This window comes from Artemia sp. Qi Xiang Cuo, chromosome 3, assembly GCF_049724085.1.
Source record: "Artemia sp. Qi Xiang Cuo chromosome 3, ASM4972408v1, whole genome shotgun sequence".
NCBI classification, from domain to species: domain Eukaryota; kingdom Metazoa; phylum Arthropoda; class Branchiopoda; order Anostraca; family Artemiidae; genus Artemia; species Artemia sp. Qi Xiang Cuo.
The window spans coordinates 26,984,044-27,007,644 of NC_142796.1; the positions used below are offsets into that span (position 1 = coordinate 26,984,044).

At 36.7% G+C, this 23,601-nt stretch overlaps 1 protein-coding gene across 2 annotated transcripts in view; it reads right to left on the reverse strand.

Annotated features, from left to right (window-relative positions):
- Tnks (tankyrase) overlaps nt 1-23,601 on the reverse strand; it is a 72,548-nt gene that overhangs the window by 18,174 nt on the left and 30,773 nt on the right. For both annotated transcript variants that reach the window (XM_089085700.1, XM_089085699.1), the window contains exons 9-11: nt 16,538-16,995; nt 6,127-6,305; nt 2,101-2,282 (exon numbers count right to left, since the gene is read on the reverse strand). In XM_089085700.1, the coding sequence (XP_088941826.1) occupies nt 2,101-2,282; nt 6,127-6,305; nt 16,538-16,995 (819 nt within the window). The remainder of the gene's footprint in view (nt 1-2,100; nt 2,283-6,126; nt 6,306-16,537; nt 16,996-23,601) is intronic.

Below are 23,601 nucleotides of genomic sequence, written 5' to 3' on the forward strand. Positions count from 1 at the left end.
ATGTTGAATAATCGATTTAAAAAAATATAAATTGATTATATCCAATTCAATCTTTTTATGTCATTTGCAACTCCTCCCTACTAAATGCATCTTTCTTCCCTTTTAGAGATTAAAAAAACAATCTTTCATTACCTTTTATATTACTTCCAGCAAGTTTATCACGGTTTGACAAAATATAGAAAAAATACTCAATCCATTTCTCTCCTACCCCCCTCATTTTCAATAATAAAGGTAGGCCTACCATTCAAACGTCTAATTGGGACTAGCTCAGATATACTACTTCCCGCCCGTTTCTTAAAATGATGGTACAATATTTTGCTATTATGGCTTCGGGCTGCATCTGCCAGATCCTCAAAAATTTTACCCCTGACCTCCATTTCATATCTCCTAAATTCATACTTTTATGTATTTTCTACTTGTCTCTTATTTCCATAAGATCTATTCTATTTCTATAGATCTTATTTCCATAAGATCTATCCCTCAGGAATTGCTCATACTTCTCTTTTTCACCAGGCTTAAAACCTTTTCACTGATATTCCTAGATATTTTTTTTTAACTTTCCTTCCTAAGCATCCTCAGGTGATTTGCAAATTAGTTTCCTAAAACTATTCCATTTATCTTCTAAAACTATCAAATTCCATGCTCTCATTCCTAAATCCAACTTCGCTAGGTACGTTTCTCTAAATTCTCCTTATATTGCTTATCAATGTTTAAAGCAGGCTTTTAATTATTTACCCTTCCTATATTTTAGTTTTGAGTTATATGTTCTAAGTAAAAAAAAGAAGGAAGAAATGCGGCATTGGGCTTTACAGTTCCTACCGGTGTGGCTTGATTTTAACATCCATAGCGACAACCATAGATCCGGCCACTTTTGATTTATAAACACATAATCAATAAGTTAGCCGTAATATCATCACGCAAGTGCCATGTTACTTTATGGCTATCTTACGACCAAATATTATGCTGATAGATTATTCTACATATCACATTCTAGCCCTATCAAGGTTTCCAAATCGACCTAGCCTAGGATTCTGTTTATCCCTATTTGTACCACCCGCGGGATTTAAATCTCCTAATGAAAAATACCAATTTCTACCTAGCAGCTTGTTATTTTGTTCCTGCGAGTGTATGTAAAATTTCAACAGGCAAACTGTACAAATTACTCTTACCTGCCTCAAAGTTTGATTGAGACCCGATAGCTCCATTTGTTAGGTATTTTGATGATAAGATAGCCCTCCCCACCCCAATAAGAGGTAGGATCAAGTATGAACTTCCAAAAAGTAAAACTAAGTCACTTACTTTGACTTTCCATCAAGCTTGGTTGAAATCTGACAATGTTCCTGTTTGATATCTTGACAAAAAAAATTATTGGATTCAATCCCCCCCCCCACCGTCCCTATCAAAGATCTAACAGTGTCTAGACAGCCCATAGGTATCACTAGCACGCTATATATCTTACTTCAAATCAAGTTTGATTGAGATGACAATCTTTTCAGGCAGTTGTACAGATTCCGAAAACCCATCTGCAAGCCTTCAACCTACGAGTTGGATCTTCGCAACACCAGTTCCAGTCTACTTTTGGGCCAAAGCCTTATATTAATAAGAAGTCTAAAAAATCTGGATGAAATTGAACAGTTCAGATAGCCCCGTATTTTGCATTTTCAGACTGATTTTTCCAGAATTTCTTCCTGGAAATATAGAAAACGTATAGAATTGTCAAAGTCAAGGTTCGACGAAAAGATGTTATTGGTTTAAATGGGTCTAACGTTGAATGATCCCCCAAAAAGTTACTTTCAGAATTAAGTTTCATTTTTACTTTTTTTTAAACTATTTAGAAGGCTAGAAAAAAGAATTCTATCTTGTCCCAAGAAAACTATTAGAAATCTTGCAAGCTTCAGAAGAACTTGTGCGATCTTTTTTCGAATTTCAATCTCTTAAAGGTACCGATCGATAGCCAGGTAACCATCACAGAAAAAAAAAGCAATCTTAGTCTGCAGCACAATTATCACGTTTTTTCTCCAAGCTATTTAAGCTTAATCAACAAAATACATGAGTAAAAAAAAATCTTGCAAAAAATCAAAAATCCCACCATGTTTTTACCTTCAATATGTGGTATCTATTGAAGACACCACCAGCGTATCCGTTATCTTTATGTTCCATGATTGTTTTCTGCATTTCTTCCTCTACTGCTAGATATTCTTGGTCTTCGGCATCTAGGTCAACCAATAAAGGATTACTACCAAGTGACGAGGGCGCTGGGTTATTTGAGAAATTTGGCCATACTGGAATTGATCAAGTAAAAAGCTTAGTACAAAAATCTAAATAATCAGTAATAGGGATAAGTGACAATGAGAAACGAACTTCAATTCGTTATGGAATTTTCAAGCTAAAATAGTGTTTATTTCTTCTTTTAGAATGGAAGTCAAGGAGAAAAAAAAGTTAAACTCTCAATGATGTACATAGACGCGCTAAAAAATGATATCCCTGTCAGTGTCAACAGCCGTATGGCCTGGCAAAACATTACTATTGACTCTTTTCTTTGCAAATCTGCTCTTGATTCGGTAAGGTGGTGTTTGGGACTTGAACTTTTCACACAACGTCATTCCAAATAGTTTTCGTTTTCAATAACATCTTACCTTATTTTCACAGGTTACAGTTATTCTCGTGGTTCAGATACTATTTAGCAAAATATAATTTTGTATTCGTAAACAGCCAAAAAGCCCCTATGCTTGACACCTCAGGCCTCCAAACCTCGGCAGGTTTCAGATCCTTGGTCTTAGCCCCTGCTTTTACGAGAGATACCTTCCACTTATGCACCCATTAAAAACAGATATGGGGATTTTGGTCCTTGAAAATATACAATCGCGTCATACCCTCCACTCACTTCGCTCGCTATGGTCGAGAGTTCAGGTCTTAAAATCTCACAATGACCCAGGCTTCACCTGTCGCACCAGGGTCTTGGCCTTCTGCCCTTAATCCAACCTTCTCCTACTATGACCTCACATTTTCGTTTTTATAATTTTCAGCAAATAACTATCTGTTTTTATAGCCTAAATTCTTTCCTCTTAGTTTTAAAATAATTCAGGAAAAACTCAGCTCAATCAGTCCAACTTTTTTGAGAACACAGAGCAAATGAGATAAAAAAAAAAAAAAACCTCAACAGTAGAGTTGGCCAGTTTTGGCTGGTATTTTGTCAAAACCTTCCAATACCCCTAACCTTTAGTCTACACAAATATAGAACGATGCCACCTCCCTTCGCTCATTTCACCCAATACGGTTGGCCGCTAAGGCCTTCGGTTGTCACACGCTTGTCATCCTGACTTCACATTTCCACTTTTCTTATTCGCAATCTCAGTTTTTATTATCATGATCCCAAAAGGATCCCGCCGAATGTCACGTTTCCAGATTGGATTTCTTAGCTACAGATTCGAAGGAAAGATTAAAAAATAGGTACTTGATTTTCAATGCATAGATATAATATATACATATTTCTACTAGAAAAAATCCAGCTCCAACCGGCTTTTCATTACCCCCCTCCACTTGCTCGGTCTTTTTAAGGAGCTAGGCTTGGCAGCTTGGGCCTTTGACCCTCTCAAATGTAGCCAGACGTTATCTCCTTCCACTGACCATGATCAGCAATTCGGGAATTCAAACCCTCACGCTACGCTCATCTCACACATCTCTCTATGGCGTCAAATTACCTATCTTTTCCTTTAAATACTGATCAATAATCTTTGACCATGGTCAAACCGGTAATGCCACTGGCTGACAAAATGCTCGTTTTCTCACCTATTTGATTTTATTTTCATTTATTATTTCCTTTCTTCTCTTAGTTTCATAATCTTTGAAGAGAAGACAAGAGTGCATGAGCCCATTTTCCTTGTACAAAAAAATCCTTTCACTAAGCCCATCCTTTAAAAAATTGAAAAACCCATAACACGGGTGTTCAAAAGACAACTTCATTGGCTGACGACGTAGGGCCTAGTATTCAGACCAAGGCGACAGAAGGAGAGGGTTCTAAGAGGCATTTGTCGCTTCTGAGCCCAACTCACCTTCGAGGCTAAAGTGGAGAGTTGACAACTACAGTGTTTATTCGATGGTGGACGTAAAAAAAAAAAAACGGTGTTTCTTTTGTCGGACTTCGGTTAGCAAAGCGGAGCACGAATTGCTGCAACACTGTACGTTGCACAAGCAATGTAAATCTAGTAGCTTTTTTCGAGGGTACTACTATAGCTACTATTAACAACTCCCTGGATCACCAAGCTACCTGAGATCTCCATCCTGGTCTATTTAAAGCCCCACTTTTTATCTCCCTCTCTCGAAGCTCCATTTTTTTTAATTAATTCTTTTGACCTCTTCCTGCCCGATTGGGGACAACCTGCATTTCGTTTGGCCCCCAGAAGGATGGCCAATGAGCTCAATCTTCATAAATCAATCACTAATCTCCGCAATTTTCATGACAATTTGTCATCCTTCGTCCATGAAACGTGGCCCAGTCGTACAAACCTTTCTTTCTTTATAGCCCTAGAAAGTGGGATCAAACAACACTTTATTCGTACAGCTAGTTGCTTGATGTACGATCAGCCAAACAAGAACCTTAGATAGCTCCTCTGGAAAACATCTAAGAGATCTTCCTCTTCCATTTGAATCTCCCACGTTTCAAGACATACATGACCACTGTCATCGTCGCAGCTTCCAATATTCAAAACTTGGTTCACAAACTGATGTTCGGATTCCTCCAAACTTTTTCCAACCGAGAAAAAAACACCCTGGGCCTTGGTTTATTCTACTTTTTACATCTTAACTGCATCCACCATCTTTACCTGAACTATGATTATATTTAAAAATCATTCACTTTGTAAACATTTTTATCTAGGACATCCAAATCATCTGCATAATCTAAGCTTAGGAGAGTTTTACCTTTCCATAAGACAAAGTTCCTTAGGACAAAGATCATCAAAACAATTCATATAAATGCGATACGACACAACCCTACTCAACTTCCAATTTAACATCAAACCAATTAGTAACCTCACTTCCTAACTTAACTGCAGCAATATTATTCTCGCACATAACGTTAAACAATCTAATGTACTTCTCTGATATATCGTACATGGACAGGAGGTTCGCCAAAGCTTTGCCGAATCAAATGTCTATTCATAATCTAAAACTGAGGACTAAAGGGGATACTTCTATTTCAGACACTTCTGAATTATTATTTTATGAGTGAAAATTTAGTCGAAGCTCCTTGAGGCCTTATTATTATTATAATATTTTTTTATACTTCAAGTAATGTCTCTAGCTTCTCTTCGCAAAATAAACCTTTATTCACTTCCAAATTATCGAAATTTTCAACGTTCTGAAAAAAAAAGCAAAGTTGAAGAAGTTTGTCACTTTTAGGAAAGGGCATATGACAGAAAAGGCTTTAGAAGTTTGAGGGGGTGGTAGCCCCATTCTTAATTATGGAAGTTATGCTCGTTTAGGTTTGCATATATTAATGAACTGTCATTTCTGATTGTTTTGACTGTGGTTAGATTATTCATTTTTATTTCTGTTCGTTTTATGTGTAATTTATTGACTGATTGCAATTTCTGTTTGTTTCAAGGATATTATGACTTTATTCTTGCTTGTTCAAGGTTTAATTCTGACTTTTTTACTCTGATATTTTCTCCTCTTTTTTTTGGGGGGGGGGAGGTGGGGGGTGGGTGAGTACGTTTCTCTAAATAAAAATTACTAGTAATGGTGAAAAAATTAGAAATTCAGAGGCAAATGCAGAACTATTTCCGCAAAAATTAAACTTTAAAGTCAGCTTGCAACAAAAAATGTGAATAACCGCTGAATAATTGCGACATCAGTAGCTAGTTTTAGCATTCCTTTTGATTTTTCACTTTGAGTGGATTTTTTTTTATTCTTAATAAAACTGTCCTAAGTTTAGTCGAATATGTGGCGGGGATCTTCACATCAACTAAATACACTGTCAATGAGTGAGTCCTCTATTTTAGGTTATCGACCCCAATGAAGAGCGGTAATTATGCCCCTAACAATTAGTAGGAGGTGAGAGTCTACCCCCTACACTTCTCAGTTTTTCATACATTAAATTCAGTTAATAAACAATAATCTACTCACGAGGTGAGCCAGGTCCACCCAAGGTGTTGAATAGTTTTTCTATACCCTTCAAAAGTCTATGTCTATGGCCATATGCATAGACGCCTATTTGTTTGAGTTCTTCGTGGCCCATTTCTGAGAGTATATCCAAAGTTATTTGTTCTCGCTCAAACACCTCTTGAAGCTGATCTAACCCAAGACTGAAAGACCGAATCTATGATTAAAAAAAGAGAGAAAAGAGGCTGATAGAAGCAGGATCATACATAGAAATTTATCCTATAAAATAACTTCACAATTCGAAAAGGGAGAATTTGAGACTAAAAAGGAAAGATATTTAACTAGCGCCATCTCTATAAAATCCATTTAATAGGGACAGTTTACCCCAACAGTTTGTTTGTAAGTTCTGAGAAGGGGGGGGGGGGGAGGAAGTATTGCATTAATAAAAGAAACACTTGAGAAAGCCTTAACCAGAATTTTCTTCTGAGAAGAAGGCAAAGATACTTTCAGGTCATACCTACTATAGCGTAAAAGGTCCTACAAACAGTGTAAAAACTGATTCCCATTATGGCTCACTCAACTCATAATACACAAGTTAACTGTCTAGCTTGAAATGCTAACGGTTATCTTACGAAAAAAAGTACCGATTCTAAAAGAGCTTCCCTCCTGCTCCTGTAATCATGCAATTCATTTCCAAAAATGCCTGTTATCAAGCCGTAATTTAAGCCTATGACAAGTTACTGACAGTATCATGTGCTTTTTTGTGCCAGCTAAACAAGGAAATGCTTAAGGTGATAAACCCTTCGGTGATATCGTCGCTTGGGTGGCATCTTGCCTCAGCTTCTTTGATAATTGTAATTGTTTTATTACCGTTTGAGTCTAGGATCATGTTATTTTTATTGCATATTTTCTCACCAATTACCAAGATATACATTCAGAGTGCAAATCTACTATGGCTTCAGAAAGGCCAAGCAATTGCACTGAAAAAGCAGAAAGTTTTGAAATTCCTTATTTGCTAAAGGATGACTTCAATTGCCATGGTGCAGTCACCCAGTCTGTCACTTAGAGCCCATTTTCTTTTTGGTGTTCTTGAAACTTACCTCGAACACAATCTTACAGAAAATCCCAAATAGTTAAAAAGAATAAGAATTTCACGTCCATAATTCCAGCATAGCTTCAGATCCAGATAACGTAATTCCACCTCCTAGGCAACAAGCGACACCAGTCAAGGACGTTTCGACTACAAAACATCTGACCACTTTCCAATTACAACCTTGATTCTTAAAAGTGGTGTCAGCTTTGGGTAATCTCTGACTGCTCCCAATTACCGAACGTTCCTGTGCGATAGGTCCAAGACTAATCGTGGGTTCTTTTCAGTCATATCTTTCTCAGTCCTTGGGAAAATTCTCATCACGTCTTTTTTATTTTTTACTCACCTCACATGCGTTCATGTTCAAATCGGAAATCTCTCTTTCAATAGCGATTTCTCGTACTATTTTATCTACTGGAAAACTGCTTTTTCCTAGGAAAAAATTCCATTAAGTCCCTGTCTATGGTTACCTTGCGATTTCCACATTTCCCCAAGTTTGTAATTTTGCAAAGATTTGGCTCGGCCTTTGAAAGGAATGTGGATGATGAATGCATGACTAGCGGCAGTGAATACCGCCCGTCTTTTTAAGAAGGGAGATTTTTTCCGCCAACTCACTCAGAAATTTAATTGTTCGATTTCATTATTCAAGACATCCTTAAAAATACATTTTCTCGGAATTTTCTCTGGAAACGTCATTGATTACCTGTCAGAGGCAACACTATAGCCTTGCCTATAGTAAAGGCAATACGACGCCAATCTTTCATTATTATTACTTTCTTTTTCCCAGAGGTACTTCATATGGAAGGGGTCGTCACAAAAACTTCCAATAGGGCTTATTTGATTGGAAACCGAGAGTTCTAGTGCCCTTTGTAAGGGTCAAGAGGGATTGAAGTGAAATTAGCCCCCCACGCTCATCAGTCCCCCAAACACATCCAATCAAAATTGTGAGATAGACATTATGTTCAGCGTAGTTGATTTCGAGATAGAAAATATACTTTTGAGGAGTACACTCCTCCACAACTCTCAGGGCAAGGGTTTTAAGTTACACCCTGGGGGCATATAAGGTTTTTATAGATGGAGTTGCCGTAGAAACTTCAAAACAGGCGCTTTCGATTGGAAATTCAAAGGGCTAGTGCCCTTTTTAATGGTCGAAAGTGATTGGTTGACAACTAGCCCCCCCCCCCCCACGCTCATCATTTCCCCTAACACATCCAATCAAAATTTTGAGATAACCATTTTGTTCAGCCTAGATGATTTCCAGATAGAAAATATGTTTTTGAGGAGGAAACTCCCCCACAACCCTCAGGGCAAGGGTTTTAAGTTATGCCCTGGGGGCATATAAGGTTTTTATAGAAGGCGTTGTCGAAAAAAGGCTAATTCGATTGGAAATTCAAAGGGCTAGTGCTCTTTTTATAGTCGAAAGTGATTGGAGGGCAACTAGCCCGCCCCCACGCCCATCATTCCCCCTAAAACATCCAATCAAAATTTTGAGATAGCCATTTTGTTCAGCGTAGTTGATTTCCAGATAGAATATATTTTTTTGACCACAACCCACAGGTCAAGGGTTGTGATTGAGACCCTTAGGGTTTGTACGGTTTTAAAGAATGTGTTGTCGCAAAAATTTAAAGAACGGGACTTTCGGACAAACGCTTAAAGATCTCGTTCAAGGGTTGCTTGTCGGACGGGAAAAGCGGGCAACTAGCCCCCCTCCCCACGCCCATCATTCCCCAAACACATCCAATCAAAATTTTGAGATAGCCATTTTGTTCAGCGTAGTTGATTTTCAGATAGAAAATATGTTTTTGAGGAGGACACTCCCCAACAACCCCCAAGACAAGGGTTTTAAGTTATACTCTAGGGGCATATAAGGTTTTTATAGAAGGCGTTGTCGTAGAAATTTCAAAAAAGGCTCATTCGATTGCAAATTCATAGCGGCAGTTACTTATTTAATAGTCGAAAGTGACTTGAGGGTAACTAACCCCCCTCCCACGCGAATTTTTCTTTCGTACACGTCCAATCAAAATTTTTCAATAAACATTTTGTCCAGTGCAGTTTTAATGCCTGGAAACTGGGTATTTGAGTATTGAAACCATCAAAAAGTTCTCTGGACCAAGATTGTAAGCTATGTTCTGAGGGACTATAAGGTTCTATATAGACAATATTGTCGTAGAAACTTCAGAAAGGGCTCATTTGATGGAAATTTAAATGGCTAGTTCCCTTTTTAATAGTCGAAAATGATTCTAAGACAACTGACACCCCTTCCACGCCCACCATTTCCCCAAACACATCAAATCAAAGTTTTATATAGCCATATTGTTCAACGTAGTTGAAAATTCTGGAAATTATATGTTTGAGCAGGACACTCTCCCCACAGTCTTCAGGGGCAAGGGTTATAAGTTATGCCTTGGAGGCATTTATGGTTCTTACAGAAGGATTACTTGTATAAACTTCAGAGAGGGCTCATTTGGTTGGAAATTGAAAGTTCTAGTTCATATTTTAAGAGTCAAAAGATATTGGAGGGTAACCAACTTCCCCCCAACCCCCCCCCCCGAAAATGCATCCAATAAAAATTTTAAGATAGCTATTTTGTTAAAAATAGTTAAAAGATCCTATAAAAAATTCCGTTGTTGACACGACCTCCTAGCACCTGGGGGCAGGCTTTGTAAGCTAATTTCTGGGGGCAAATATGGATCTTATGGAAGAAGGACCCGTATAAACCTCAAAGAGGGATAATTTTATTGGAACTTGAAAGTTTTAGTTAAATTTTTAAGTCAAAGGAGATTGGAGCGCACCTAGCCCTCCCCCCCTCCACGTCCTTTTTTCCTCAAACTCATCCGATAAGAACTTTGAGATAACTTTTTTTTAAATAGTTGAATGACCATATAACGAAAACTTAGGGGTCAACACAGCCCTCCAGGGCCCGAGGGCAGGTGTTTCAAGTTATGCCCGGGGGGGAGTATATGGTTCTTATTGAAGGGATGCTCGTAAAAAATTCAGAGATGGCTCATTTGATAGGAAATTGAAAGTTCTAGTTAAGTTTTTTAGAGTCAAAAGAGATTGGAGGGCAATTAGCCCCCCCCCACTCCCCTTTTTCCCCAAATGCACCCAATAAAATTTTGAGATAGCCAATAAGTTAAAAAAATTTCAAAAGTCAAATAACAAAAGCTCAGGGGTCGTCACAACCACCCACGGCCCGGGGGCAGGCGTTGTAAGTTCAGCCCCAGAGCATATATTATTCGTAAGAAAGGGATGCTCCTATGAACTTCAGAGAGGGCTCATTTGATTGGATATTGAAAGTTCGAGCTCACTTTTTAATAGTCAAAAGAGATCCGAGGGCAGCTAGTCCCCCCCCACGCCTTCTTTTTCAACAACCATCTGAAGAAAATTTTGAGAAAGACATCTTGTTAAAAATAGATTGGAAAATGAAAGTTCTAGTTCACTTTTTAAGAGTCAAGATAGTTAAACTAGCCCCCCCCCCACGCTCTTTTTTCCCAAAACCCGTCCGCTACAAATTTTGAGATAGCCAGTGTTTTGGAAATTGTTCAAAAATTAGATAACAAAACGCCCCCCAGAACCCAGGGGATAGGCGTTGTAAGTGTTGTCCTGGGGGCGTATATGGTTCTTATGAAAAGGATGCTCGTATAAACTTCAGAGGGGGCTCATTTGATTGGAAATTGAAAGTTCTTTTTTCAATTTTTATGAGTCAAACGATATCCGAGGGCAACTAGCCCCCCCCACGATCTTTTTTCTCCAAACCCGCCCGCGTCAAACTTTGAGATAGACAATGTTTTGGAAATTGTTCAAAAATTAGATAACAAAAACGTCCCCTAGAGCCCGGAGGATAGGCGTTGTAAGTGTTGTCCTGGGGACGTATATGGTTCTTATGAAAGGGATGCTTGTATAAACTTCAGAGGGGGCTCATTTGATTGGAAATTAAAAGTTCTAGTTCAATTTTGAAGAGTCAGAAGATATCCGAGGGCAATTAGCCCCCCGCACACACTCTTTTTCCTCAAGCCCATCCGATAAAATTTTTATAATAGCCATTTCATTGAAAATAGTTCAAAGGTCAGATAAGAAAAATTCCTGTGTCGATGGAACCCGCCAGGGCCCAGAGGCAGGCGTTATGAGTAATGCTCTAGGGGCATATATAGTTCTCACGGAAGGGATGCTCGTATAAACTTTGGCGATGGCTCATTTGATTGGAACTCGAAAGTTCTTGTTTACTTTTTAAGAGTCAAAAGACATTGGAGGGCGACTAGCCCCCCCTCCTCCACGCCCTAAATGCATCAGATAAAAATTTTTGAAATAGATATTTTGATAAAAATAGTTCAAAGTTCTTATAACAAAAATTCCGGTGTTCCCCAGGGCCCGGGGGTAGGCGTTGTAAGTTATGCCCTGGAGGCATATATGGTTGTTATGGAAGGGATGCCTGTATAAAATTCTTAGAGGGCTCATTTGACTGGAAATTGAAAGTTGTAATTCAGTTTTTAAGAGTCAAAAGCGATTGGAGGGTAGCTAGCCTCCCCCAACACTGCATTTATTTTTTTCCCAGAGGCACTTCATATAGAAGGGGTCGTCGTGTAGACTTCAAAGGGTGTCCATTCGATTGGAAATCGAGAGTTCTAGTGCCCTTTTTAAGTCAGAAGTGATCAGAGGCCAACTGGCCCCCAAGCCCTTTTTCCCCATATACATCTGATAAAAAATTTGAGGCAGCAATTTTGTTAAAAATAGTTCAAAGATCATATAACAAAAACTCCTTTACGTGTGGTCATTTCGTTAAAAATAGTTTAAAGATCAGATCAGAAAAACTTCGTGTGTCGACCCCCCCCTCTATATGCGTCTTGAACAGTCTTGGAAAGTACAAACAACATCAAATTGAATATTTTATGTATAGTGATATTAATTGTTGAAAGATCCTTCAGTTCAAGAATTTATTTCACTGTAATTGTATTTTTATTTTCAATACTGTAAGAACTGGAAAAGAAAATATTTGTAATATAATCCGTTTTCAGTTAAACGCCACTGACGCAGTAGGCTTTTGGTTTATATTTACAGTTAGGAAAGGAGGCAGTATCCAAACACTTGTTTGTAGGGAAAATATTCTGGTCTAACAACTTTAAAAAGAGCTGATAAATTAAACTGAATATTTGATATATAATTATAGTAATTACTAAAAGCTCATCATTTCAAAATTCAACTATAATTTTAATTTTTATTCTAAATATTATTCGAAGAAGAAAATATTTTTAATAAAATTTGTTTTCAGTAAAGAGCCAATGACGCAGTAGGTTTTAAACTTTTATATCGAGAGAAGGAGGTCATACCTAAACACTTGTTTGTGGTGATTTTTGTTCGTTTCAAGCTTGATTTGCATATTCAATTTCAGTTTCACTCGTTTTAAGATTTATTGATTAATTTACATTTATATCTATTGTATGTTTGTTTGCATTGATTGTTTATTTAATTTCTGTTCGTTTTGGGTTTCATTTATTCTTTAATAGTAATTTCTGGTCGTTTTTAGTTTGAATTTTTAAATTTATTTTTATCTTCCCAGCTTAAGTTTAAAATGGCCTTTACTTTTCTTAGAAAAACTTATTTTTTGGAAAGTTTTTTTTTAAAATTAATAGCCTAAAAAGTACCGCAGCACTGATGGTCAATGCTCTGCATCTAAAAACAGTGGCGGTGCTTTGATAAGAGCATCTGACTTTTTAGGAAGCCGTACCTTTGACATTTTATACTGCAGAACTTACTCCCATCAAACAGTTCGTGGTAACGAACTGTAAGTAAAGAGCGACCAGGCTCAATGGTAACCGAAACTCTAAAAAACGGAATTTTGGTACGAATAGATACATCAAAAGAATCAGATTTTAATTCTGATTTAAAATATATAAGTTTCATCAAGTTTAGTCTTAGCCATCAAAAGTTACGCGCCTGAGAAAATTTGGCTGATTTTCGAGAAAAGGGGGAAAGACCCCCTAAAAGTTATAGAAACTTAATGAAAATCACACCATCATATTCAGTGTATCAGAGAACCCTACTGTAGAGGTTTCCAGCTCCTATCTGCAAAAATGTGGAATTTTGTATTTTTTGACAGAAGAAAGATCACGGATGCGTGTTTATTTGTTTTTTTTTTTGTTTGTTTTTTTCCCAGGGGTGATAATATCGACCCCCTTCCCCTAGATCATCTTAGAAGGACTCATTCGAACGGAACTTAATATCTCTATTTTCTATTTAAAGTGGCCAAAAAAATGAAGTGCAACTAGGGCCACTTCCACGCTCAGTTTTTTCCCAATGTCACCCGATCAAAATTTTGATATTGCCATTTTGTTCAACATAGTTGAAAATCTAAAAAATATGTCTTTTACGATGACTTATTCCCCCACAGTTCCCAGGGGAAGGGCTGCAAGTTAGGAACTTTGCCCATTGCTTATATATCGTATTGGTTATTGGAAAGTATACAGACATTTTCAGGAAGAATTTTTTTCTGGTAGGCGGGGGGGCTGAAAGAGGGGGTTACTCGGGAGAATCTTTCCGTGGAGGATGTTTCTTTGGGGTAAGGAACATTTTTATGAAGGTGGCGCCGGATTTCCAAGCATTATTTAAAATACGATCAGAAATTAAATTTAAAAAAACAAGTTTTTTCAACTGAAAGTAAGAAGCAACATTAGAACTTAAAATGAACAGAAATTATTACGTATATTAGGGGGTTCTCCCCCAAGTCAATACCTCGCTCTTTACGCTATAGTTTTAGTGCTTTCAAAAGAGCTATCTATTCTAATTAACGGCCTTTGTGATTAAGGGATCATTTTTAAAGAATTGGAACAAAATTTGAACTTTAGCTTAAAGAGCAAGGTATTGACTAGGGGGCAAACCCCCTAATATACGTAATAAAAATATATGAATATAGAAATTAGTTACGAAAGTTAATTCATAAGTTACGTATATTTATTACTAATAAAAACGTTCGTAAATAAAATTCAACAAGTTTGGTGAAAGTCATTTAACCAATAAAAAGTTAAATTAATATATAAATTTTGTTTCAATTATTCATGCACGGTGACGAAAATAAAAATCTGCATTAATTAAAAAACCTTCACAAATGAAATAAAAAAACAAGTTTTTTAAACTGAAAGTAAGGAGCGACATTAAAACTTAAAACGAACAGAAATTATTCCGTATATGGAAGGAGCTTTCCCCTCCTCAACGCCTCGCTCTTTACGCTAAAGTTTGACTCTGTCTCAAAACTTTATTTTTTAAAACAATAAAAAACTTTAGCGTAAAGAGCGAGGCGTTGAGGAGGGGAAAGCCCCTTCCATATACGGAATAATTTCTGTTCGTTTTAAGTTTTAATGTCGCTCCTTACTTTCAGTTTAAAAAACTTGTTTTTTTTCATTTAATCCCCAAAAAAGGTAAATCTGTATTCTAATGTACTGACTTCCCCGCTATTATGGTTTCCACATCCCTTTATAGACAGTTAGAGTTACAATTTGTTGATGAGTTGGATTCAAAAAGTTACACCCCTACCCTCCCCCCCCCTCCCCCTCAACTTGTGTTTCAACGCAGTATCGGATGCATAAACACTTTATCAGCATTTGCAAATGCATTGATTGATACCGATGCTTCTTGTTCTCAGTCGGGCCTGGCTCGACCCAACACAAAGTGCGCTTTTGCTTCCGCTAATTCCACAGCTATATTGCTCTAGACTGCAAAAAGTAGTATCATTTATCCAATACTTAGACCACTAAAAAATATGTACTTGAGTCTTGGTGTCTACATCAAGATTCTTCAATCCAGAAATGATCCTTCAGTTGCGCATAAGACACCTCTGTTCGTAAAGCAGGCAGGTAGGGAGGCTATCACTTCTTCCACTCTGCTTACTAATTATGTTTTCGATGCAACGCAAAATGTCAAACATATTGCATTTCTAACGGGTCATCAACATGTCTGACCTTTCATATGCTGGTAATATTCTCAACTTGGGTGAATATTGCATGTATCTCTGACAATTTTCCGTCATTCCTCATACATACTGCAATACAAGCTTTAAATTCAATTAAGGAAAAATCAAAGGTTGTATTTTCTTTTGGTAAGATTCATCACAGGCAATATGATCCTTTGCGCCTCCATTTTTCCAAAAACTGACTGTATCAAATACTTCGGCCTTCTTTTCGGCACCTCTACCCCGCCACACTTTCCGTCTTTTCGTCGCAAACATTTCTTACCAAATGTCCACCTTCCATGCTTCAATTATTTCAGAGAAACTCTTCATCAACCGCTTTCCTCTCCGCACACTTTACAACGCTGTTGCGCTACCTCATATCCTGTATTCTATGCATTTTTGGAAGATATTTACTATAATTGACGAAGCAAAAAATCCGTTCACCTTTTTTTTGTTTTGCCAGATATTTGCCCCACTTACCAGTTTGAACACGAAGCAAAAGAATCACCAATACACGCGGCATCGCATATACAACAAGGAAAGATTCAGAAAGGAAATTAAAAGATGATAAAATAAAAACAAATAAAACCAGCTAACCACGTTGGCATTAAAAAATAGCTCAAGAAACAAATGAAGGTGAAAAGAAGTAACTTTAAAAAGAGGTGCGAAAGTTTAGCCTCTCCTGCGATAAGGTTTTATATTTCCAAATAGAAAGGAGAACAAGTTAAAAACAACAATCGTGGTCAACTTCATATGATATAAATTTTCTGCCTACCCTATCGATAGCACGATCAGTATAAAAAAAGATTATTTTGCAAAACACACTGACAATACATTTAAAAAGTGACTCTTTTTTACATTTCCTTTAGCAACAAAAACTCTGGGAGCCCCTGAATGCAAACTCAATGAACCCAAAACCTCAAATAGGAACCTCGAAAGAATGTTACTTTTCAGTAGAGTGCTTTAATTAGATGTTACAAACATTCCAACTCTGTAGCAAACTGAAACTGAAAATGGACGAAAAGAGGTTGTGCAAGAGCATGAGTTTTTTTCGAAATGAATCCACACCAGAGCCCCTGGAGTTCGTGACAACATTTAGATTTACCCCAAGGCCAAAAAAACCTGCAATGTAAGAAGAAAAAAAAGCACATCGAATTATCTCTTTTTTTGCAAACATGTTTCTGTTTCAAGATAATTGGTGTATTATGTATATCTTACAAATATACAAAATAATCTGTCCAAGTGTGACACCAAAATATATTTTACAGCCATGCATCAGTACCTTAAGGGTGTCATTACCATATGCCCAATCGTATTTTCTAGAGTAATAGGTAATAACAGCATAGAAATGTTATAGGGAACTTAAAACAAACTAGCGTAAAAAGAAAAAAAAGAGGGAATTATACCTTGTTAGAAAAGATTTCATAGTTAAGATGGCAGCACTGCAGCTCATTGTCTGCATCACTGAAATGTCTGTAGAAACACTAACATTGTCCAAATCATGTCGAGGATGCGGTAAAGGTGCAACTAAATTAGGTACTGTCGATGTAGTAGGCTTTGGTATTAATGCTACAGGAGGAGGTAACGGCAATACTGGGTGGGTGGAAACTGTGAGATTTGAACTGGCAGGTGCTGGGACAGGTATTGGCGGAGGGATAAAATTAACAGCCTGGCCAGAAGGCAATACTATACAGTCAGAAGTGTGGGCAGAAGCTGGAGGAAGGGACGGAGTAGGCGATACCGAGGCTACACCTGTTTGTGTCATTGCATCTTTAAGAAGACTGATAACATCATCGGCAACTGCCAAATCAAGAGGTGTTTGACCATCCTGGTTTCTCATGAATGGATCTGCTCCGTGATTAAGCTGCGTAAGAAGGAATTAAGATAATTAGATAAAGAAAATAAGAACCTGAATAAAGAAGAGTTTAAAAAAAATTACAATACATCAAAATCTAAGTATGAATAACATGTAAATATTAAGAAATAGGCATCCGAATTTGCCATTGCCACAACTATATATTCATTAATATGATATCGTTTACATCTAGAAATACCAACACAGACTTCTTATTTACTAAAAAACAAAAATTTCATTGGTTCCCCTCCCTTCTGGTTTGACATTTGATTTATATACCGATGGATCGGTATGGATGTCAATACACATGAATTGAATATACATATCCCAATATGATATTTGTACTGAAACGAAGTAATTGCCAGCAGAGATTTAATTTCAAGCAGAACTCTTTCCTTTACATGTATGAGTTTTTTTTTGTCTCGAAAGAGAATGAAAAATGTGTCCTTACCTGAAATTAGCTGCTTTGACATTTCATTACTATCTAAAATTAATAACAGCCCTTTCACTCGTATAAGACCACATTTTTTCCAAAAAAAAAAAAAAAAGGTTAAATTTACGAAATGGGAGAAAGATCGTATTAATCACGATATTTTGGGTGGGAGGATATATTCGCCTCCAAAGCACGTTCTAGGCAGTGTTAAACTAAAATTATCAACAACTTTTTTAGCATAGTTATCCTAGCCCTGTTTTTTCTACAACTAGATTATGAGCTCTAGCAGAGACTCTTAATATGATTTTTTTAAACATCAGCTAAGTTACTCCTAGAAACTTCAGAGAGAATTATTTAGACCATTGATTCAGTTTTTGATAATTATGATAAAACTGAGCATTTGAGATAAGCACGAATACTACTACTACTACTAGCAACCAACCGCAGCAACAAGCACTGAGGCTAACACAGCTACGCACACTCCTCCTCCATCCCAATCCATTCAACGCCTCCCTCTTTATACCCTCCCAGGAAGTTCACATTTCCTTTAAATATTTCTTTGACATCCTCCCAACCGAGGACGACCTGCTCTCCGTTTATCCCTAGATGGTTGACCGAAAAGGACAATCTTAGGCAATCTAGGAACGAAAAATGTTAAGATTTGTTAAACAAGGAATTAATGGCTGATAACGCATTGATTCTTGGAAGTGATGGCGGCTTGATTTACTTTGTGAATCTAGGTTACCCTGAAAGTTTGTCCATTTTTTTTTCTAGTTAGGTTAATTTCACTCCTCTACAACGTCAATTTCTAAGTTGCTGTCCCTCAAACGATGAAACATGGCTCACCAAAAATAAATATTCCTCTTCTAATGTCAGATCCCGTTTAAAATAAACCTAGTGCTCCAAGAGGGCTTTTGTGGACACCTTTCCACGAGAAGTTTGACATAGCCGTACTTGGGCACTACGCATTAATTCCTTTGGAAAGTCGATACAATCACAATATGTAAGTAATTTATGATGATTTTACGGCTAGTAGTCGCTACGGCTATAATCACACACGGCTAGCTAGTAAAAGTCGATAAAAATAAGCAACACAAGTGAGCAATTTTTACAAACTAAACAACACCAAGTTTTTAAAAGCTGCCAGAAAAGAAAAATAAGCACTTGCTTTGAGGACTTGACCTGAACTTCGTTGGATATGAGAATTGGCGATATAGCGCTAGGCTCAATAAAGTCAACTAAAGGAAACATAAAAAGCCCATATTTCTAAAATGGAACAAACCAAAATTCCAGTCAAAATGGGCTTAAGAAAGCGTATTAATCCTAGTAAAGGACTTCAAAGCTCCACCTCTATCTGTGAAAAATTTCCTATATCATTCTAAAGTTAGACATAACTAAATAAAGCAAAACTCAATACTTCAAGTTCCTTATGTTCGAACATATCCCTATCCGATGAAGACAGGATTTTTGTCTGTTTTGCAAAAAATTAAATTATTTTCTAAAAACAAAAAAGCTTTTGATTCAGTCTGAAATGTTGATGAAATGACTTGGCGTTAGAATCTTAGTCGGGCCTTTTTGTGGCCTGTATCATATGCAGCTTCTGTGCAAGGGAAGGGGAGAATCAACATTTATTCTTAATAGCTGAATTAGTGGAATTCATTCAACAAAACATGGTCAAAAGCTAGTTGTGGTCTAGGGTTTTTGTACTTGATTTGACCTATTCAAGAGAATGACTACATTCTTGGTATTCGCATTCACAAAGGACACCCTAGACGGTCAATCATTTTGATTAAAAGCTTGTGTCAATCAATTGATTAAAGCATGATTGACCGTCTAGGAACCGATTGAGTCATTCAAACTTTCTATCAAACACCGTCAACGCGTGATTAAAGCGTCAAACAGGTTCCTAAATTGTCAATCATGCTTTAATCAATTGATTGACGGAAGCTTTTGATCAAAATGATTGACCGTCTAGCGTGTCCTTAAGAATAATCTACAGATCTCCATTCGTGCCAACGAGGGAATAGATAAGTTCCACTTAAATTTTAAACGATTGTCAGTCTGCAGTTGTCACGAAACAACCCAAGAATCAGTAAACTTTTTGTTCGTATCCTAGAAGAAACAGGAAAAATACTTCAAAAACCTTCATCTTTAAAGTATTTTAACTTGCAAATGAGATTTCCTCTCCTTTTCTTCGTAATTTTTTACCACAGGAAACGGCACGTCTTAAAAACTTCAAGGCATTAAGGACGTTCGATACCAAAAATTTCATTTTGCGAGTCTCAGCGTCGGCTGACAATCCCACAGACAAAAGGTCCATTAGAAATTTTCTCAGTACCACAGGGACCTTCAGAAGCAATTTTGGTATAAATTGATAGAAGATCCTAGATGTGTCGACAGTTCGAAAAGCTAACGAGAGGCTAGTTTAAAACAAAAGAAACCTATAATCTCTTGCTAATTGTTAACCAAAACGCTGACTACTCAATGTATGTATACAATAAATAATGTGCATCCTCTGTCTACAAAGATTTCAATCAAGGCAGTTAGCACAACAGGAAACTTTCAAAGCTGTCAAATTATTCAATGGGACTTCCGTTAAGCGGATTTTTAATATTTTCAAACAGATATACTAGAATATCTTTAGGGACTGCCCTTTCCTTAACTTAAAGAAGCACATTCTGCTCCGTTCAATAAAAAAAAAATAATAATTTATGCTTTCTAATGATGTAAGTTTCATTAATTCTGAATATCTCTATCTCTGGCACAAAACTAGAAAAGTTAAATGGTTTTTCCAAGATTTTCGAGAAAATAGGTGTCGGTATTTAGTTTTCTGTCGTTTAGTCGATTTTCTTATCTAATCTATGCAGGTTATTGCAAGACCGCCCAGTCAGGCTTGGATAGTTTGGCCACGGCAACTAAAAAATCTTGTAATGGACGAGATAGGGTGATTCTTTACGGTATCGAATCTTTAAGGTACCTAATATTTCCTCTTGGCTATAAATTTCAATTTTTTGGTCATGAATAAATTAATAGGGCTTATAAAAATTAGATTGTATCGGAGTAAGAAAGAATAAATCCTCAAAATCCAAATCAGATTTAAACTTAATAACAAAAAAGTGCAAAAAAACAGATAGAATAGATTCAATCTAAAAGAGAGATCAGTTCCAAAACTTTCTCATTACTAAACCACTAACTTCTACAACCTTTGACTTTTTCATGTTCTTAGTCCAATTTGTTTCTTTTTTCTCTTTTATTTGTCTAACTTTTGCTGCCCCAATTTGAGTTGGATGTATTTGCTTTGTCTGTAGTTCTTATTTTTTGCAATCTTTTCACAAAGCTTCACCATTTTATTTTTAATGCTTTTTGCTCTTATTTGTCTTTAATTAACGCTGTGTTTCCACCCTCAAATTTTCATTAGAGGGATCTCACAAATTCAAGCGTTTTTCTTCTGTTTTCTTTAAACTATTTTCTCGATTTTAAACTGTAGTCTTTAGCACAGTTTTTACATTACCTCTTTTACTCCTAGGCCTTTTTAACTTCCATATAAACAAATATAAAGTCAATTTCATCGAAAATCTGCAAAAGGATATTAGTAATAAAAAAAAAAAAAAAAAAAAAATCTAAAATTTGTTTCTTCTTTTTCTTCTCTTGTCCAAAATCGTCAGCTTTCAGGAGAAGAAAAAAAAATGAACTTATAAGGAATGGCGTTGTTACCAATTATGCTTATCTAACTTAAGATTTTGAAATAAATTCAAACTAGCTTTTTCCGTGTAAAATAATTAATAAAGCAGACGATAAACTGCAAGATCATAATAAAATTCTAATAAAAGTAGATCAGACACGCATACATGTTTTGGAAGCCAATGCTTCGGAAAAGATCAAATGACTTTTCAATGGAGAATCTAACAAAAGAAAAGAAAAAAAAATCCGATTGTCCATACAAAAATGTGACTGAGAAAAGTACACTGCAAACAAATATTTCTTTTGGAGGGAATGAATCGTTTCTAAAAAAAAACTACGATTTTAAATCAAAATACTCCAATATTTATCAAATTTCTTGACAGGCTCTCTGGGGACAGCGGCTTCCTTATTTCCACAGTGCAGAACTGCTACGCCAGGGAAGGTAGAAACGGTAAAAGAAATATAGCTACTCTTTGTCATTTGACATATTATTCTCCCAAGCACACCAGATAATCACTGATTAAAACAACAGTCGGACAAGCGTATATCTAGCATGAGCTATACGTTTTTAAATACATTTTTACTGATAGTCTCTCAATTGAACTATTTTTTCAAGTAAGTAAAAGATCCTTAGAAGCCATTATGGACTACAAGAATATCTTTCATATTTACAGAAACGCTCCTATGATGAAACCACCGTTGTAGCTCGATGGGAAGTATGGGAGATTCAAACGGTGCGGGTAGTCCCGTACCTAAACTATCTGTTTAAGAGCGATGAGAAGATGTTTTTACTACCCCCTCCAAATTCCAAACACATCTTTAACACTTGCTACTAACCATAAATCCTCTCCTGGTTGCGGTAGAGGGAGACTTTGAGGTTACATCCTGGGTGGAGATTTGCCCCCACTGGGTGGGAGTTATCATCTTTTCCTACTTTTATCCCCTTCTTCAAAGTTCAAGCAATATTTCTCAACAACTTATGGCTCTTACCACCCTCTTCAAAATTCTGACCTTCTTTCTTTGGTATGTGAACGAATATTGAAGATTGGTCTGAAATTTATGATTTATAAAATCTTGATAAAAAATTGCTTATTTCCACAAAAAGCTAATTTATAAATATGTAATTTCTCTCCCAGAAAAAAAAAGATTTAAAAGATACTCTAGTGATAAACCCTTCATTAATCAACCCATTAAAGTAAAACTAATTAGAAGTAAATTGAATCCTTTGAGAAATGGGAAACCGGATGAAGCAAATAAACCAAGAAAAACAATAAAAAGAGAAATTTGTGAATCGTCTTGATCCTACTACAAAAATAAGGTCGAGGAACATTTTACTAACAAACCAAAAAATTGGTATTGTGAGGTTAAAAAGCTGCGTGGCAGGACGCTAGATCTTAACTTCAACCTATCTGAGTCCCCTGACGTTACTGTCCATAATCTTAACAGATTCCTCGCTTCCATCATACAGAGCCTTCCAGCATTGTCTTACCAATTGCCAACAGGCAATGTCTCCCCTTCCTTTTCCTCTGCTTCCCCGTCTCAGACAGAAATAAGAACCTACAGAGCCTTCCAGCATTGTCTTACCAATTGCCAACACGCAATGTTTTCCATTCCTTTGCCTTTGCTTCCCCGTCTGAGATAGAAAGAAGAATTGAAAAACTAAGAAAAACAAAGTTTTTGTCCTTTAGACATCGCATTTTCTCTTATTAGTGCTTTCAGTGACTTCTTTTTCTTTTTTAACCCACCCCCTCTCCTCTCAGTGACGACAAATTTTAAATTCAAAACACATCTAATTTTAACTTTAGACGTCACCTACTCTTTTTTTTATTAAATAGCAGCTGAACTGGACACACTTCAAGTCACCATATACTACCAAAAACTTCTTTTCAAAGCCCTTGTCTGGTCTTTTCAACGAAATTACCGAGTCTAGGAAAATTTCAACGATATGGAAATAGGGTTTCATAGCCCCTTTGAAAAAGAAAGACAGAGCACCTGGTTTTGATGCGTTCGTCCTATTTCTCACACTCCTACGTTTTCGAAACTATATGATGGATTCCTTTCAGATTGGCTTAAGGAAAAAATCTTACCACTTACTTCGGGAACCTCAAACCCACTTCTGCTTCGCATTACCTTGTTTCTCTTATCGACAACATTGGGAAAATCCTCAAAAAGCTTAATTCATTGGCAAATTTAAATTCCATTGACCTTCAAAAAGCATTGACCTTGTTAACCCCAATCAATTAGTTGAGAAACATGCCAGAAAATTCAATAATGATTCTTTCCTCGAGAAATTGGCTCCCTCCCTCTTATCAAATAGATCACAGGAGTCAAATACCAGAATCATTATTCCAATCCTCTTCCTCTTTACAATGGAATACCTCAAGGTACTCTCCTAGGTCCCCTCATCTTTTCAGCTATGATTAAAAGCCCCACTAAAGAATTTTCTGACAGAAGGAAATTTGTCGATGACCTAACTGCTATTGAAACTTGCTTCAGAAATT